Raw genomic sequence first — 16,922 nt, 5'->3', positions numbered from 1 at the left:
CTCTCAATTTTCAGGGTTATTTTGTTTTCTTGTGGAAAAACATTTTAGGTGCTGCCAACTCTTTTTTTTTTCCTAGAGGAAGAGGCAGATGCTTTTTTTTTTTTTTTTTTGTAATCAAACTTCACTACAACGTCAGAATAAGTGAACAGTGAAACTAGTTGGGCCACAAACAGAAAATATAGCTAAACCAATGCAAAGCAGAATGCGCATAAACTGAGCCAAATGCACAATTTGTATGGCTTTGCTTCTTATCCTTTTACAAATCAGCTTAATCAATAAAGTTGTGGCGCAAACACACGGTGCAAAAACATAAATCCATGTTAAAGTAACTGATGGAAGTCATGAGACATAGAATTTCCATTTCAAGACATATCATTCTGACATTATCTTCAAGATTTGAAAGTTTTTATTCTTTGACTGTGATGTGTGTCAGATTATCCACCTGGCTGTCTATCTGTATTACTCTTTCATTTTCACTCTGACACTTTGAAGAATAAAGACACAGGGTTTAAATGCATCTCCCAACTGAATAGGAATTCTTCACCAGATGTGCAACAGATAGTGTCAGTCTAATCTTTCAAACTTACTATGTATTTATTGAAAAAAAAAAGGATGATCCTCGCAGATTATGATTTAAAATCAGCTTTGAGGTTAAGTTTAACTCTCTTCTCCAAACTTTCTTTTAATTATTACATTTCCTAGGGGAGGGGGGAAAAAAAGAAGAAAAAAATCATTTAGAGAGGTGTGACCCTTTCAGAAAACAAGAATCCTAAAGTGATGGAACTACAAAGATTAAAACAGACATGCACGAAGCAGAGGAAGAAGCCATTTGAGCAATTACAGAGGGACATGAAATGGGCCAGTTAGTATATTCTGTCCTACTTTATCAGGCATCTCCAGCATTGTCCATAGGGAGTTAACTTTTAGACTGTTTACTGGCTCAAAGGCCAGGCATGCATCTGAAGCCACATAGGCAAGATAATGTATCCCAGGCTACAAAAGCAGGCAAATCACTGTGCATTAAGACTGGACACACAATAGACAACAATGGCTTGCATAAACACTATTTAGAACTATTCACATGGCATTGAAGAGATGGGCGTCGACTCACTATTGCTGCAAAGCCGGCGCATTGTGCGGAGGTGAAAAGAAGTCTAATGAACAGGAAGCCTTATTTGAGAGAGCTGACAGTAACCATACAACAGCCGCATTGTGCGCTTGCCACCAACCCTGTGGGTCTCTACATTAGGAGAAATGATGAGAAAGTAACCCGAAAAGACACAGTGGGCCCTTGGACCCACGTAAATGCAACCAGACAATAATGGGGGACACAAGCTGTCCCCACCTTTACCCAAAGCTGCACGTTTACATGCACAGAACATCAACCGCTCCCATGGCCAAGGATAAAAGCCCCCTGGCCAGATGGAACTTTGAAGTACATTTGGGTTAGTTTACCACCAAAGACTGCAATTTTAGTGCAGCAGCAGTTAAAATATATGTCATACATTTTAAATTCTATCAAACTCTGCAGGGGAAAGTTGGAAATTCTTGAGTTTGGTGCACTAGGCCTCCTCCTCCACACACACACACACACACACACACACACACACACACACACACACACACACATGTATTCACACTCACATTATGCCCCCTGCCTCAAGCTTCATCAATCTCCCACAAAGGGATGACATCACCAATAAGCATAGCCTTTTATAGCTTTAAGCAATAAGCCTTATTTACTGATGAGATAAGCCCTCTGCTATTGTCTAGCCCTCCACTTTTCTTCTTTCTCTCGCAGTTGAAGAATCAAACAGCACTTTTGGAAGGTGACAGAGCATGCCCAGGATTTAAGGCTAAAGCATGCAAAGAGGTTTCCTATTTGTGGCCTTTCAAAGGGCCACATTAGCCAGTTTAGTTCCAAGTAGCAGGGGCAGGTAAAATTACAAAAACCCAGGCTTCTGTCAGACCACTTGTTCTGTTTCTTTAAGTCTTGTTTTCAATAAATCAGAGGTTCCTCTTTACGATCTCAAAGATTTTATTAGAAATGAGATTTTCCTTCTGTGGATAAAAAACTGAATGGAGTTACCCGCTGAATGGTAAATATACTCACACTGTGCAGAGTTTGAAACAAACCACAGGCTGGAGAGTTTACGAGGCATAATCATCCATTACATGTGTGACCTATAATTACTGTTTGTAGCAGTAAGTCGGCCAGTCCGCCAGGCCAGGCCGGGGTGGTCACTAAACTGCTGAGGCACCATGATACAGTGCGGCTGATCAGAGCTCACGTGTGCATGTTGGGACGAACCGCTCGCAGTTAATGTTTGTGTTTTTCTGTGAAGCGGGATCAAAGAGACGCTGCTAGTTATAAGCCCTCTAATAAGTTGGAAATCAACATTTGCTAGGTCTCATTTTTCTACTTTCACAAAGTAAGGAAGGAAAAACTAGGTCTGCCTCAGTTGTTGCGACAATCTAGGAAATATCGCATCAACATATTCCGAATTGAGGACCTATTTTTAACAAGATAAAAAGCCATTTTCTAACACACTACAACCAGTGTCACCACACGTATCTTAAAAACGTGCCATTTGTTGTTTGTTTTTCTTAGCTCTACACAGAGTCATGTCAGGCCTTGGGAACTTGTCAGATATTCAGTTTGTAGTCACTTTACAAAGGCTGAGCGCAGAGTCTCTGGGGAATCGCTCCAGTCTCCCCATCTCCCCCACCCCATGTCACCAGCTAGGAACAAAGCCGCCATAGTCAATTCTCCTAATTTCACTGCAGCCTGTCGAAATCCTGTTCTCCTTTTCTCCTTCTCTTCAACAAGTACTTTATGTTGGGATCAGTCAGGTCTGAGTCGCCCACAAAAACCTGAGGCTCTCGCTTCATCGTCTTTCAGCACCAAGTTTGACACTCCCCAACTCCCTGCCATTCAGGCGCCTGCACCATGCAATTTGTTTCCATTTGTCAAACAGCAGTATCCATCACAAAGGAAAGTGCTGGCACAACAGAAAGTTTGTGAAAAACATTGTCTCCTCAACCCAAAATGGCCTTCAGACTCCGTATTTATTGGCCCGTAACAAAACAACCTTAAACAATTTGCACCACTTTCAGTACTTGTTACATTATTCTCTCAACTGACAATAAAACATCTTTAGCTGCACAGAACATGTATCACATCCTCAAATCAGCACCGGCGTATCACTTCTCTCTTAAAGTGTGGATGGGCTGAACGCCACAGTGTGAATTCATCATTTCATTCACTGCCTCACTGCGCATTGTGCTGACTCTTATTTTGTGTTTTATTTCTTTGGGATTAAACTTCATTGTGTGGACAGACAGGTTTCTCAGACATTTATTTATTAAAGCTATATCAGCACTATGTCGACGGCATTGCTATTTGCACACCTATTCAGATATGTCTTAAAATGCTGCTATTATTGGCTGACGTAGGAAGGTATCTGGTTAATAATACTTATTGTGCAAACTTTGTTGTCGCCATTCTTGTGCTGGCTGTTATCGAGGGGAGAGCAGAGAGGATATATGCTGACTCTGATGTAGATAGTGCCATGAGTATTCCTATTGTGGCAGCTGCCGTGTGGTGCAGTCCCTGATAGGGTTTCGAATGCTGTCAATGCTGTGTCAGGTGCATTAGCACCTCAGAGACCCATGATGCTCCAGCTGCTATGAGCCTGTGTCTCGCCGGGCTCTGGCCGCCAGCCTGACACCCGACACAAAGTAATCACAGATCACAGCGTTTAATCACTGAAACAAGCACTCCAGAGGACCCCACTGTCAATATCCCACTCTCTCATTATCTGTTTGGATTGCACATCCACACTGTCAGATAAACAGAGTGGAAAATTAAGATTAAAAATATGGTAATTTCATTTCAAGCAGCAGGCTCCTCTCACTGGCCCATTATGCTATTGATTACCTCTGAATTCAATTTCTCTTTTCAATGTAAACTTTAATCTATTCGCGAGCCAACAATTCAACTCCCCGGGGGCTATTTGAGAGTAAGTAACCATTTAATATGACGCTGGCTGAAGATTCACTGGCTTTAATGAATTGTGTAAATCACTCAGCTTTTAAAGGGGCTGATGTCCCGCAGTTCACGACCCAAATCTGGGCCTGGTTAAATGCTGCCTTTTATATACCAAGCTAAGTGTTTACTGACAGTCGTCTCTGAATGTGCAATCAGCGGCTCTGCTCTTGTCTGTATGAGGGCGAATTAACAGCTCTTTTCTAATTGAGCTGGTGATGGCGAAATTACATTTTAATTGGGACTTAATGGTCATACTGCACCGCCGACATGTTACTTTTCCACCATGAAACTGGATTCAAAAGTCACTTGACTCAACAAAATAATCACTGGGTTGTTTTCCTTAACCACTTACCAATTTGTAGCATCTTGGTCAAGACCAGTTGTAACCGCTGACCTGAAGCAAACACACCATTCAGACATGTGAATATAGGATGAGCAACAGTGGGAGGAAATGGTTAGTGAGTCAGAGTAACATGAGACGATGTTTGAAAGGCAAAATGAAGACAGTACTGACACATGCAAGCAATTCTCTTTTATTATATGCAATCTGAATTTAATTTGCTGGAAATTAGAAGTGATCATATGTACCACTTATTTATGACTAAAGCGCAAACTCATGAAAAAATACCTTTAACACTCAATTGGTTAGAAACACAAACACAAATATATAGAAAACAAAGCCTAAAAAACACATAGTTATAAATAGTCATATTATATTTCATATTATTGCCAAATTAAATAGCACTACGTTTGTAAAGCAACAACAGCCCACTTATCAAAAGAGGAAAGAGAGAAAGCTGATATGACACTGAGGCAATAAACGTAAAACTTCGGACATTTCTTGGTGTCTTTCATTAACATTGCCAGTACATGACATGTTACATTTCCACTTTCCTGTTCTTTGCTGACAGGAGCTGAGGTAGACATAAAACCGCTATCGTCAAAGTGCTGGAAGACTACTCAATTAAAACAGTGCAATTACAGAAAAAAAAAAATCAATCGTCTGATTAAGGCACAGTAATTGCTGAAAACATTGGTGTTTCCTCTCAGGTTCTCCTCATCGTTTCAAGCATTATCCAAGTAATAAAAAGACCTATGAAACAATATTTGCCTTAAAAGAATAATTTAAGTCACCAATAATTTATTGCACCAGGATTAATACATCCAATACCTGCACTCCTTTGAGCACCAGTGCAGGACCGAAGCTGGCCAAGAGGCCAGAGCATACATACATAAATGTAGCAGGGTGCAATCAATAAAAAGCCATGCAGTCATACGCTGTCAATAAAGGCACATCCTGCCTCAGATACTTGTTTCTTTTCTGCTCCAGAGCAAAGGACAATGCCAATCAAACGCAGCACACGCTACACTCGGCCTGCTGGGAGTCTAAAGATGTTTCAATACACAGCAAGGAGTCTAAGTATATCGGGTAAAAGATTTGGTCAGTGATGGTAAGTGCGAAGGGCCATAGCGACTCTCCAAACTGTCAAAGAGACGTCTCGCAGATGACACGGATGTCCTTGGCACAGCGCACGTCTGCCACTCGCTTTTTGTTCATGTAAACCTGGAAGCGAATCAGTGAAGCAGCGTCACAGAATACAAGCGCACAGTCCCATCTAAGCTACGATCTGTTAAGGTGTGATTTATGACAGATCCAGTCGGCGCCGGGTGAAGGGATTTGTCACCCGCTGAAGCATGCAAAAGTGGCTTATTTAGCCTCATAAACAACTGTGAAATCCAAGGGAGAAATGTATAATCGCTGAAATTATTTGTTTTATTTCAATCCATTTTTACCTGTGTGCTTGCTGAAAGTGTCTGCGGAATGGTGATTTCTTAATACAAAGAGGCTCTGACAGGCCGACGATTTCAATAACAGGAAGTTGAGTGAAAACGAGGCAAAAGTGGTGAAAACAGCTTGGCCTCAGCATGAGATACACTGTCTACTCCGGGATTCTCTTTCGACACGGACAAAGGAGCTGGAGGTTGATATCAGATTATTGAATGTATTTAAACCTTGACTGACAACTATAGAAACTTGACACACAACATGTGGACCATCTCAGTATTTAATAAGTGGTGCTAGACAGTTATGGATGCTGCCGTAATCTGATCTAAGGAGAGCACCCTACAATAAAGAAAAGAAAACGTAAGGGCTTGAACAATGTCACTACCAATCCGCCAGTGTGCAGGGTAAGACGACACCAAATAATACCACAGTGTGCTGAGTCTTTGAAATCAGTATTTTACTCATTTCACTCCTCTGGCTGAGAAGATACAGTTCCGCTGATAAATTTGTGCGAGGGACAGAGAGAAAATGAAATGATGCCTACTTTTTCTTATTTCACAAAGACCTGTTTGAAGTTGCAATATGGTATCTGTAGTCCCAGACAGATGCACATAAAATGGAATTGAACAATGAATAGCCGCCTCTTATCTGTTCAGTGTCTGAAGGGGAAATACATCACAAATGAATTTTACAGGGGAGAAATATGAACATTCTCTATTACAGTAATCCCCATAGAAAGTTTATCCCAAATCGCGATGAAGTTAAACCCAATATTTCCAAAGAGATATAGCGCAAAGAAAGCTGCTTTTCTAGAATCATCTCCAAAATGATCTCAAAATTACATTATGAGAAAAAAAAAAAAGATTATACGGGGAGTTTCCTCGATAAAATCTGAGGATGTAAATCTACAAAGGGACAATTTCTCTCTTGAAATTAATGTTATGGTGTTGCAATGCTCCAAGTAGGCACTTTAAATTAAAATGGTAATCAAGTGTCTTTGCATTGTCAGGGTTATGCACATCTTCTCTAGCTTGACTGTATTATTTTGGAGGTGAGCAATGAAGTCTGGAGTTAAAGGGAGAGTCTGGGATTAGTGTGCCACGGCTGGACTCTATTTAGCGACATGGGGACAGGTGGGTGTGGTTACCTGTTTGGCTGTGTGCAGCAGCGAGGCGGCCTCAGCTCTGCCTGTCTGTTGGACCATCTGGTAAAAAAGCCCATCCCGGTTCTGGAGCAGCACATATGGCTGGTCATACTCCTGGATCCTGCCGGCAGCCAGAACCTGCAATCACACATACAATGCTGGGTGTGTGCGAGTGAGTGTGTGTGCCATCACCTGTATACTTTACTTTGGGGAAAACTGACATTTCAGCTGTTTCGCTGCTGAGTGATGCATGCAGACAGTGCAAGATGAATGGGGAAACAGTAGTTCTGTGCACACAGGAACCAACCATTTTATGTGACTCATGCAACAACAAACACAGGTGCCTGTTTCTGCTCGACAGGGCCACGGACAATGAGCGTAGTCTGTTAGCAGTGTGAAAGTCAGGTACGCTGACTCTGACAGACTGAAGATCAGTGATTTATCCATGTATTTATCCTGGCATTTCAGCAGCTCAGGGGTGGTCCTCAGTCAAATCCAACAATCACACCTTGAAGACACTCTAGAAAATTACCATCATTTCTGTGTCATCACATGCCATAAAAACCACACAAAGAATAGTGCCAATACAAGCAGTTTGGAAAAGACTACAATTATATCACAGACAAATTTTAACAAGCTCGATCCCCTTACAGCGGTAATGAGCAGTTTGTTACGGCTAAAGCCCAGTTTCAGGGAGTGTTTAGTATGAAAGGGAGACTTCTGCAGCTGCTGTCATAATCGACAGTTTAGGAGCAGGATACTAGGAGATGGAGTTTGTATCTTGGAAAACATTTTGTGTCTAAATATGGCACAGCTGAGGATTTGGACAAGGCAATTCAGGTGGGCCCCAATTTAGTTCTCCCGGAGTGTGTGACAATCTGGGGGCATTTAACACGAGTGTAGGTGTGAAACAGTCCCCGCTGTGCGATATTTGGCTTTTCTCAGCAACCCCCTCAGTGACCGAGCAGCCACCAGGTCGTGCCCTGTCCTCCATAGACGCTTAACAAATGCTGCCACAAATGGCACTAATTGGCACCTCTGCAGGCAGTAGCAGGAAAGGGCCAAAGATCAAGTGGCACGAGCGCAGGCTCAATAAGAGGGAACGCTGTGAGGGAGAAATCAGCCCAGCTGTTGCAAAATAGGGCAAGTGAATTAAAACTCTGCAATGACAGTGTAGCAGGCTCCTTGCAAATAAAGGAAGAAGTGTTTGAAAGCTCTGAATCTCTGGTGTGTTTGACAATGTGAGGGAATAAAACGCGCATGTTGTACCAGAAATTCTGTGCACAACAGGAGCTCAGATTGATATTATTGAGAGAACAAGGAGGGTTTCTTGAAGTTTATGACACAGTAACAGGTTCATTGGTAACAGGTGATAGCATCATGATTGGGTATGAAAGGGGCGTCCTGGAAAGGCTCAGTCGTTCACGAGCGAGGATGGAGCGAGGTTCACCACTTTTACTGTATAAGACTGTATAAAGGATATTAATACATGGGCTCGGGAACGTTTTATACAGCGTACCAACTGTTTGGGAATCATAGTTGTATATACTGAAACACTGACTGAAGCGCTGGACAATGGAAATTTACTGTGTTCTTACTTACCAGTATTCTGTCACAGTCGATGATAGTGTTGAGCCTGTGAGCTATGGTGAGGACTGTACACTCTTGAAACTTGTCCCGGATAGTCTGCTGGATGAGGCTGTCAGTTCTAAAGGAGCAGGGAACACAACACCTCAGCACAAAAAAACTCTCTTCCCATACACCCTTGGGCAGGGATTTTACTTAACACAGAACAATGGTTCATCAGCAGTGAGGTATGTGCAGTCGCAGGCATAAAGGATAAAGGATAGCAGAGCTCCTTATGTTAACAAAGGTAGGTTCAGTTTATTTTGACTTTTATTATTGGCAGTTTGTTTTACTAGATATGATTTTGTCTTGTTTTGACTTATGATAGTGTCTGATTTGATTCCACAAAATCTTTTGTTTTTAAAAATCATAACAATAGTGTAATTGTTCAGTTTTGGGGTTATTTACTGGCTGATCACTGCAGTGATGCTCTGATCAATCAGCCACCCTGTGCAGCAGACTAATGAAAAGCTACCTGTCCTCAGTGTGCTCTAATACTCCAATCATACCATTAAGAAAAATCATTCTTGTACATACTCTGTTTACCACAAAGCCTTATTGTTGACAGGTCTTAAATTCCTACAGGGTTTCACTTGTGTGCTATTGATTTATTTGCACAATAGTATCACTACACACCTTGTAGTGGCACTACAGTTATAATGACTAAAAAATATTTGAGTGCCACCAGTTTATGGTGAACGAGCGACGCGTGGAAAGGATTGTTCAACCCTTGCTGAAAAATGTTTTACTCTGAGATTCAAGTGTCGCCTGACCTTGGATCCACATTGGCTGTGGCCTCATCAATGATGAGGATGCGGTTTTTCCGGAGGATGGCCCTGGCCAGACACACCAGCTGCCTCTGGCCCACGCTGAAGATAGAGCCTGACTCAGTGAGCACCGTCTCCATCTTATTGGGCAGGTCCTCCACCACGGCCTTCATCTGCACCTGCAGAGAGGGAGAGCAGAGCCCCAACCCTTCATTACTCCTGCATAAAGGCTTCCTGTGGGGATGTCTTTAAAGAGCTATCCAAACACACCCATTAACCGCCTGGCACAATGCAGGGCCAGGTCCACTGATGACCTTGGCCAGTGCTCTCTTGTGGCCAGCCTCTAGCTTTAATCCAGGCCACCAAACCCATTCAGAGGCAGGACCAGGAGCTGAAGCCCTTCACTGTGGGGGGAGCCTTCATCCTGGTTGGCCTGACTGCCCAAACACATCTCCCCCAGCACTTTCAATAGTTCCCAGTTACAAGCCGCACATTGAGCTGGGCCCCATGGCCCTAATGGGATTTCCCCCCATGACTTGTGGCGAGCAGGGAGGCTGAATGGCAGCATTGTACAGGGGGACAGAGGGATCCCCCCCTGGGCCGGCGAGGGGGAATCATTCAGAGCCACGCTGGAGTACCTCTTGGAGTGCATTCCACAGGTCCTCATCTGTGTGCTGCCTGAAAGGGTCCAGATTCTTCCTCACGGTGCCCGTGAAGAGAACTGGGTCCTGTGGATAGATGGATATGGAAAGAGAAGGCCGTGGCCAGTTAAGATAATGACAAGGGGGAAGATGTATGAAAGGGTTAAGACAAGCTTTATAGAGTGCCGCTAGGCAATGTTTGAGGGGAAGATGTTCACAAAGGGCTTGCTCCACTCAGGAGCTCTATTCAATGCTCTGGCCAACTATGCTTCAATAAGTTGATCTTTTTACTTGGAAAACCAGAGCTGTGCTAGGTTGTCTGAATATATAATATGACACAAAAAGGGCCATCTAGTCACTGTTACCATACAAAGAATTTCATACAGTAGCTGTGTTAGAAGTGATAATCTCAAAATGTCTGGCAAAAGTAACAGCTTTACTCTGTCAAACGCACAAGCATCCGTCAAGAGGGGTTATCGCATCAGTTGACTACCCTCATGAATGGACTGCCTCAGATCTCAGACAGCTAGGATGTCCGAGATATGTATTTACGGTGAGCCACACACCTGTATCAAGGTTCAGCGGCACAGCCATCTTTAAGAGAGTAAATAAAGCCCTTTATTACAGTGCAGAGGAACGAGCCCGCAAGTCCACAGGCACTCTTCCAACATGCCACTCTGTTTGTGGTAAACCTGATAAACGGGAGCAAGCCGGCATCTAGCCATGACAGGTCAGATATTTATTCATAAATCCTGCTGCGATGTTGAAGTGATTTACTGAACACTTACTAGGACTCCCCCAGGACGCCATACAGAGACCATCTTGCCTCTCCCAGTGCAGAGCTGCTCTAGATAAGCTCTGCATGTTGCATCATTTGCACATTGTTTCATCAGTGAACAAATACAGCTGCCATTCCTGAATTCATAACACTTAAAAGGTCGTAACAAGCACTTTAAAGCTTTAATGAGAGTCTCTCAGAGCAAAAGAGGTGACGCAAAGCAGCAAGCAACTGTCCATAACAAAAACTGATAGGCTGAAATTGTGTCCTCATCACAGTCCAGGCAATGCGATAACTCCAACTTACTCAAGATATGAATCTAACCTCGAATCAAGATAGGAAATGTTCACCTAGCAACTGTCAGATTAGACCAGGAGCGAGAGGAAAACACACAATGGGTCTAAAAGTGTCCTGCAGTCTGAATGCGACTCACGCCTTCATTTCTCTCTTACAGGTCAGCTTCGTGACAGCAACGCAGGCATGCACTCATGTGTGTAAGCACACAGATGTACAGTGTACACATACAGCACACACGCCTCAAACACAAAATCACGCTTCAACACACCACCATGTAGATCAGAAGAATCAGGACTAACTGTTCAATTTTCATCCAGAAAAATAACGCTTTCAGGAGTTCATTCCTGCTACCTGTGCCCTAGAAAATGTTCCACCTCTTTACTTCCAATGAGCTTTTCCTTCTGTCACCAAAATACCGCCTTGTCATTAAGCCAGCTGAAGTCCCAATTCAAACTAGTTTTGTGACACACTTTAATTGAGGATTCAGTGTTAGGTCGGGAAAAACTGCTTTCAAGCACAGCTTTCCATAGACCGATTATGTGCTCCACCAATTCTAAGCCCTCTGTTTGCCACAGAATTCATTTTTTTCAGAAGTCATTCCTGAGAATTCAATAGAAACTGAAATGGATCCTTTTTAAATGCCATATGCTAATAAAAGCTTATCATAATCAAATCTGTGGGTGGCAAATAATGAAACTCCTCACTGGCAATGTATAGTATACATATCACACTCGCACAAAATTCCACATGAAAAGGTAAGGCAACTAGCAATTTATATCAAGATTTTTTTCTGTGTGAGAGGCTGACTGAACATCTCTTTATCTCTGACGTCTAGCAGGAGAATAAAAAGGCTTTCAGATGAATTTGTGTAAATCCAAGAGGCTTCTCGGCGTGTAAGTTTGCAAAACTAAGAGCGCGCTCCAGAGAAACTCTACTCTTCTGCATACCGGTAAGACTTCATATCATGAAAACGCCATCCAGCATGTGATACAGATGGGCGTGCAGTTAAAGTTCTGACTCGTAACCTGCCACTTTGTGCAAGTCTCTCCCTCTAGGAGAGGCAGAAAGAGTAAACAAAATCACATCAAACACACATCACATCCATCTCAAACTAGTTTGGACTAGGAAGTAAAACTTTATCTGAAGTAGTAGCGATGCCAGAAACCTATCAAATCCACAGAAAAGCATTAATGAAACTGTTTTTGGGCATCTTGGCTGCACCCTAGAAATGTTTGAGACTTGGGCAAAGTGACGGTGTACAGGGGGACTCTGGCTGTGAGGATGGGGGAGACTTCTTCTAAGCAGCTTTCCCATGTTTGGGGGGTAGAGGGCTAATCCTCTGTCAGGGATGGGGAACTGCTCTCTTCACAGTACAGGCCGTGGGAGTCTTCTCCCCTCCCTCCACTCTGCTGACACTCACCCGCAGGCTGGCATTTTCTTAATGCCGTATCAGTTTCAACAAGCGGAAATAAAGTTAAACTGTCTCAAGGCATCCGTTTGTCTCACTTTCAGAAATCCCCTGAGAGACGACTGTAATTCTCCTCACTTGTTTTAGCTTTTTAAAAGCCAGGCGTATAAAAAAGGGCCAAAGCATGAAGGTGTCTGTTTCCAGTGTTCATCTGACATTTCTTCTCAATCATTGGGAATCAAAGAACCTTACAGAAACCTTCAAAGCAAAAGTCCAGCAGTTTTAGAAAAGGACCAAGAGTGCAACAATAAACGCAGCATAATATCATACTGCAAGGTGAATACTGTACCGACATTCTAATATATGACGATATGGTTCCACCTGAAGCTAATTTAATTCAACTGTACCCATTGGTTACTGTATGTACTTTCAAGTGCCAAGATACAACAGTTGAGACTGAGGGCAGTGTAAAAAGCGCACCTGTGGGATGATGGACATTTTCTGGCGCAGGGTGTGCAGACCGATCTCAGACGTCAGAAAACCATCAATCATTATTCTTCCCTCAGGTTCTGCCAGCCGGAACAAGGCAGAGATCAGAGAGCTTTTACCAGCACCAGTGCGCCCAACGATGCCGACCTACAGTGGAGAGATGAGAGGTACTTTTATTTCTGCCAAATTCACAACAAAAATTCACAAAAAAGACTAAACATTATCATGCTCATTCAGGTTATTAATCATACTAACACTTTATGTCTGATGTCACTGAGGAAACGTCATATGGCTGACTACAATGGAACCACTTGTATTGCATGGACATAAATAGATGATGGAGAACATACTATTTTACAACAAGCAGGTATAACAAATAATTTTTTGACAGTAGTCACATGACTTCAGCAGGTAATGGACAAAATATATGTTTTTTAAAGAATGTTGAACCTTTACAAGCCAAATGTCAAAACTAAACATATCGTCGTATCTTGACTGTATTGTTATATAAGCTTATTCAGATGGCATCAGGTGAACCCATCTTGTTTTCACGTCATGATATTTATGCATTGCGTCATTTTGTGTTGGACCTTCTGCATGTTTCTGATTGAAGGCAGCTATTTTAAAATGTTCATAGGTTGGTTATGTGTAGTTAGTCTTTGTTACTCTGGTTCAATGATGGCAGGGGAAGCTCTTTACCAGGGGCACCCAAACCTTTTCCTTTGGAGGGCAAAAACTGGAACTTAATGGTGGGCCACAGCAAACACCTTTTGTATTGTGAAAATGCAAAATGGCACTATGATCTGAGGCTGCATCCAGAGGCTGCAGTTTTTTGGCATCTGAGAAGCGTTCAAATTCACAGATCTGTTAATCAAACTGGACTTCATGTATTGTATTTTTAGTCTCTAAAGAAGCTAAAGAGGCTCTGTAAGGTTTTACATACAAATTAAGTATTAATCAAATAAAAACTTGGACCTGATGATGGTGTCAGATGAAATGTTTATCCTCTCTGTCTTGTGGAAGAGCGGGGTCACCCTGCCACTGCTGTGTTGTGAATACCTGCAGGTCTGGCCAGTGCCTCCACTGTAAAACCCCTGCATAACCAAATCATGCCATGCACATGCACCGCTGTGTTACACACAGAGGCCTAAAGAGGACCTGCACAGAAAAAGACCAGACCAGACCAAACTGCTCACAGTACTTTTTCAGGCTGAATGCTGAGCATACTCCAGTGCAAAGCCTAAAACCAAATGGAAATGGTGTCAGCGATGGCTGCATGAGGCAAATCATTATTTGTTCCACTGAGCTGGGCTGCTGGTGCCACACACTGCTGCCTGCCAGCACATAGGCTTGTTATATGCCATTACACAACCAATGGGCAACCCTTTGTTTAGCCAGGGGTTTACCAGCAATACAGCTTGCATAACAAAGAACCGCTGTGTGTGGCTCATAACATGCCAACACACAGTAAGGATGCAACAATGAAGATTTTTTTTTTCCCTCTTTGTCTATTTAGGTGGACGGTAGAAAGGATGAAGCTTGATGATTAAGGATCTAAGTGAGCTCTACACATTATTAGATGTAGAGAAAGGGGCACCGCTTAGATCTCATCCTGTAAGTACTTCACTAAAGTGTGCACGCAATAGCTCTCTCTCTGAGCCGACAGTTAAGCTATCTTAACTGACAAAAAAAATTGAGAGAGAGTTGTCCAGAGGGATGAAACGGCTCCACATTAAGGGCCTCACAAAACACAGGTGATTATCACATGAGGGACACAGGAATGCACCCCTGGATGCCTTTAACTGGCCCTGGTTGGAAACCTTTCAGAAGAGGAAACAATCTTTCCCCAAACCCTTTGTGACCTCATGTCAAGAGGACATGTGACAGTAGATTATGACAGACCTCTCCTCTGTAGAAGCTGCACAGACATGACCGAGCTGTTGTCAGAATCACAGTGCCTGAAAAGCCGAGACGCACAAATCTGTGGATGCAGACATTGGAGTTCCACCCATGTGGTGCTTATTATGAACAAAGATTTTCACACTTTGAATGCTTTCAAAGAGGAAGTGGGAGAAAGCGCTGTTGCAATCGCTGACACACAGACCGAGGCCAGTAAACAGCAGCTACATACAAAGGGTCATCCCGTCCGGGCAGAGGTCGCCTCACTCTGTGCTAGTCAACTAACTATTACTTTATTCAGAACATGCTTTCAGTTTTTTGTGTTTTCTTCTGACTGTGAAGCTCTTTCTATATTTGTTTTGAAAAGCGCTGCAAGTGAAAATGGCAGACATGAAAAGGGTCCATTCTGAGCGCTCACAATCCTGCTATTTTTTAAAGCACAAGACAATGTTTTACAAGGCACAATCACATACTGTGGGAATTTCAAAAACGACCTGTATACGCAAAACATCTGCATACCGAAACAACTGATAAAGTCGATATCCAATAACTCCAAAAACAACATACATGACTGTTGGAGACTTTGTCGTACCAGAACTTCATCGCACTGTGGTACGATGCTTAACATGTGGTTAACGGTGTGAAACAGTTGCTTAGGTTTAGCAACAAATTCACTTGGCTATGTTTGGGTTAAAATCAGTGTGTTACTGTTTTGTATGTGATGTAAAAGGTACATTCACATGTCTCCTGGGTGAAAGTCCTGCATTTGTTTGAGCCATTTATCCACCGCTCCTCATTCATATGCAAACTGTCTCCCTCTTTACACCACATCATCTCACTTCCTCCTTTGCTCCCGTCATAATTCCTTCAGCCACTAGAGGCTGCCGCGTAACACTTAAAGTAAATACGAGTCGCAATAACCTGCTTGAGCTGACAACCTATGTAGCTGTTTTTCCGGTGAGGAACAGGCTAATGTACGTGTTTTCTTAGCTATGGTCAAATCTAGCCAATTGCGCCAACTTCGTTAAGGTTAGCTGGGGACTGTTTCGATGTTTAAGAGCATGCAGTTAAGAGACGAGATGTGAACCCAGTCCATCCCACCTCAAGCTGCACTATAAGAGCGCCAGACTTCTTCCTGATTGGCAGTGAATGTAAACAAAGGTCACTTTAAGGTATTTGAACAAATGACCAACCATGGCTGTTATTATCAAAAGAACAGTCTCATGATGCATTTTAAACAGTGTTCTGCATGGATCAGTCACACTGCCCTCAGCTGTCATTAATCAAACCCTGAGAAGAGAAGCTTATCAAATGTTACCTTTGCATCTTATTTCAGATGAAAAAGCACTTAAGAATGTCAAAGTTCATTTGAGAAACCATAGTGTGCAGTTTATCTACAGAATAACGAAATGAAAAAGTGCATCATTGATCTTTGTTTTCTACGTAGTGGAGATAAGGAATATGCTCTTACTAAGCTATTTCTCTCCAAACAATGGAAGGTCAACTGCGGTGTCATAGCGAGCTGTGCAGTTTCACATGATTATGTACAGTATGCGACTGTAGTGACGGTCAGAGTGAATGGATCTTGTACTGTAGGTGGTAAGTGCAGGTTTCCTTGTGAAAGGGTGTCAGGGGAACTGTCAGGATACACAAAGCCTTTCACCCCCATGGCATGTGGCAGAGATTCTTCCCATGGGCTGTCAGAGCCAGGGCCTCTGCACTTATCAACCCATCCATTGTGAAATCAGCCGCCCTGGCCAACCATAGCCATGCAAAATACACCCCCTGCATTAAACACAATTTCAATCATCCTCAACCATCTCCCTCTGCTTTCCCCTCTCTCTTCCCTCGCCCCTCTCCCTCAGCCTCTTCTCTCTCTTATAGTGAATAAACAGTTGTCACCGTCAGGTAGCTCAAAATGCAAATTGGGAACAAATGGATCCACTTGAACAGTCTTAATTACATGATATGTATTCCATGAATCACAAATTGTATAGTCCTGAAGATTCAGCAGCACAATATGGTGTCCCTTTAAT

General features: G+C 42.8%; 1 protein-coding gene across 1 annotated transcript in view; it reads right to left on the bottom strand.

The window, feature by feature from the left end:
* Positions 1–4,568: 4,568 nt before the first annotated feature.
* Positions 4,569–16,922, bottom strand: part of LOC143330363 (ATP-binding cassette sub-family C member 4-like) — a 35,318-nt gene continuing 22,964 nt past the window's right edge. Inside the window, exons 26-31 of the mRNA XM_076746886.1 lie at positions 12,979–13,134; positions 10,013–10,102; positions 9,381–9,553; positions 8,584–8,689; positions 6,985–7,119; positions 4,569–5,615 (exon numbers count right to left, since the gene is read on the bottom strand). Of these exons, the coding sequence (XP_076603001.1) occupies positions 5,538–5,615; positions 6,985–7,119; positions 8,584–8,689; positions 9,381–9,553; positions 10,013–10,102; positions 12,979–13,134 (738 nt within the window). The 3' untranslated portion in view covers positions 4,569–5,537. The remainder of the gene's footprint in view (positions 5,616–6,984; positions 7,120–8,583; positions 8,690–9,380; positions 9,554–10,012; positions 10,103–12,978; positions 13,135–16,922) is intronic.

This window comes from Chaetodon auriga, chromosome 13, assembly GCF_051107435.1.
Source record: "Chaetodon auriga isolate fChaAug3 chromosome 13, fChaAug3.hap1, whole genome shotgun sequence".
NCBI classification, from domain to species: domain Eukaryota; kingdom Metazoa; phylum Chordata; class Actinopteri; order Chaetodontiformes; family Chaetodontidae; genus Chaetodon; species Chaetodon auriga.
This window is presented reverse-complemented; position numbering and strand designations above follow the sequence as displayed.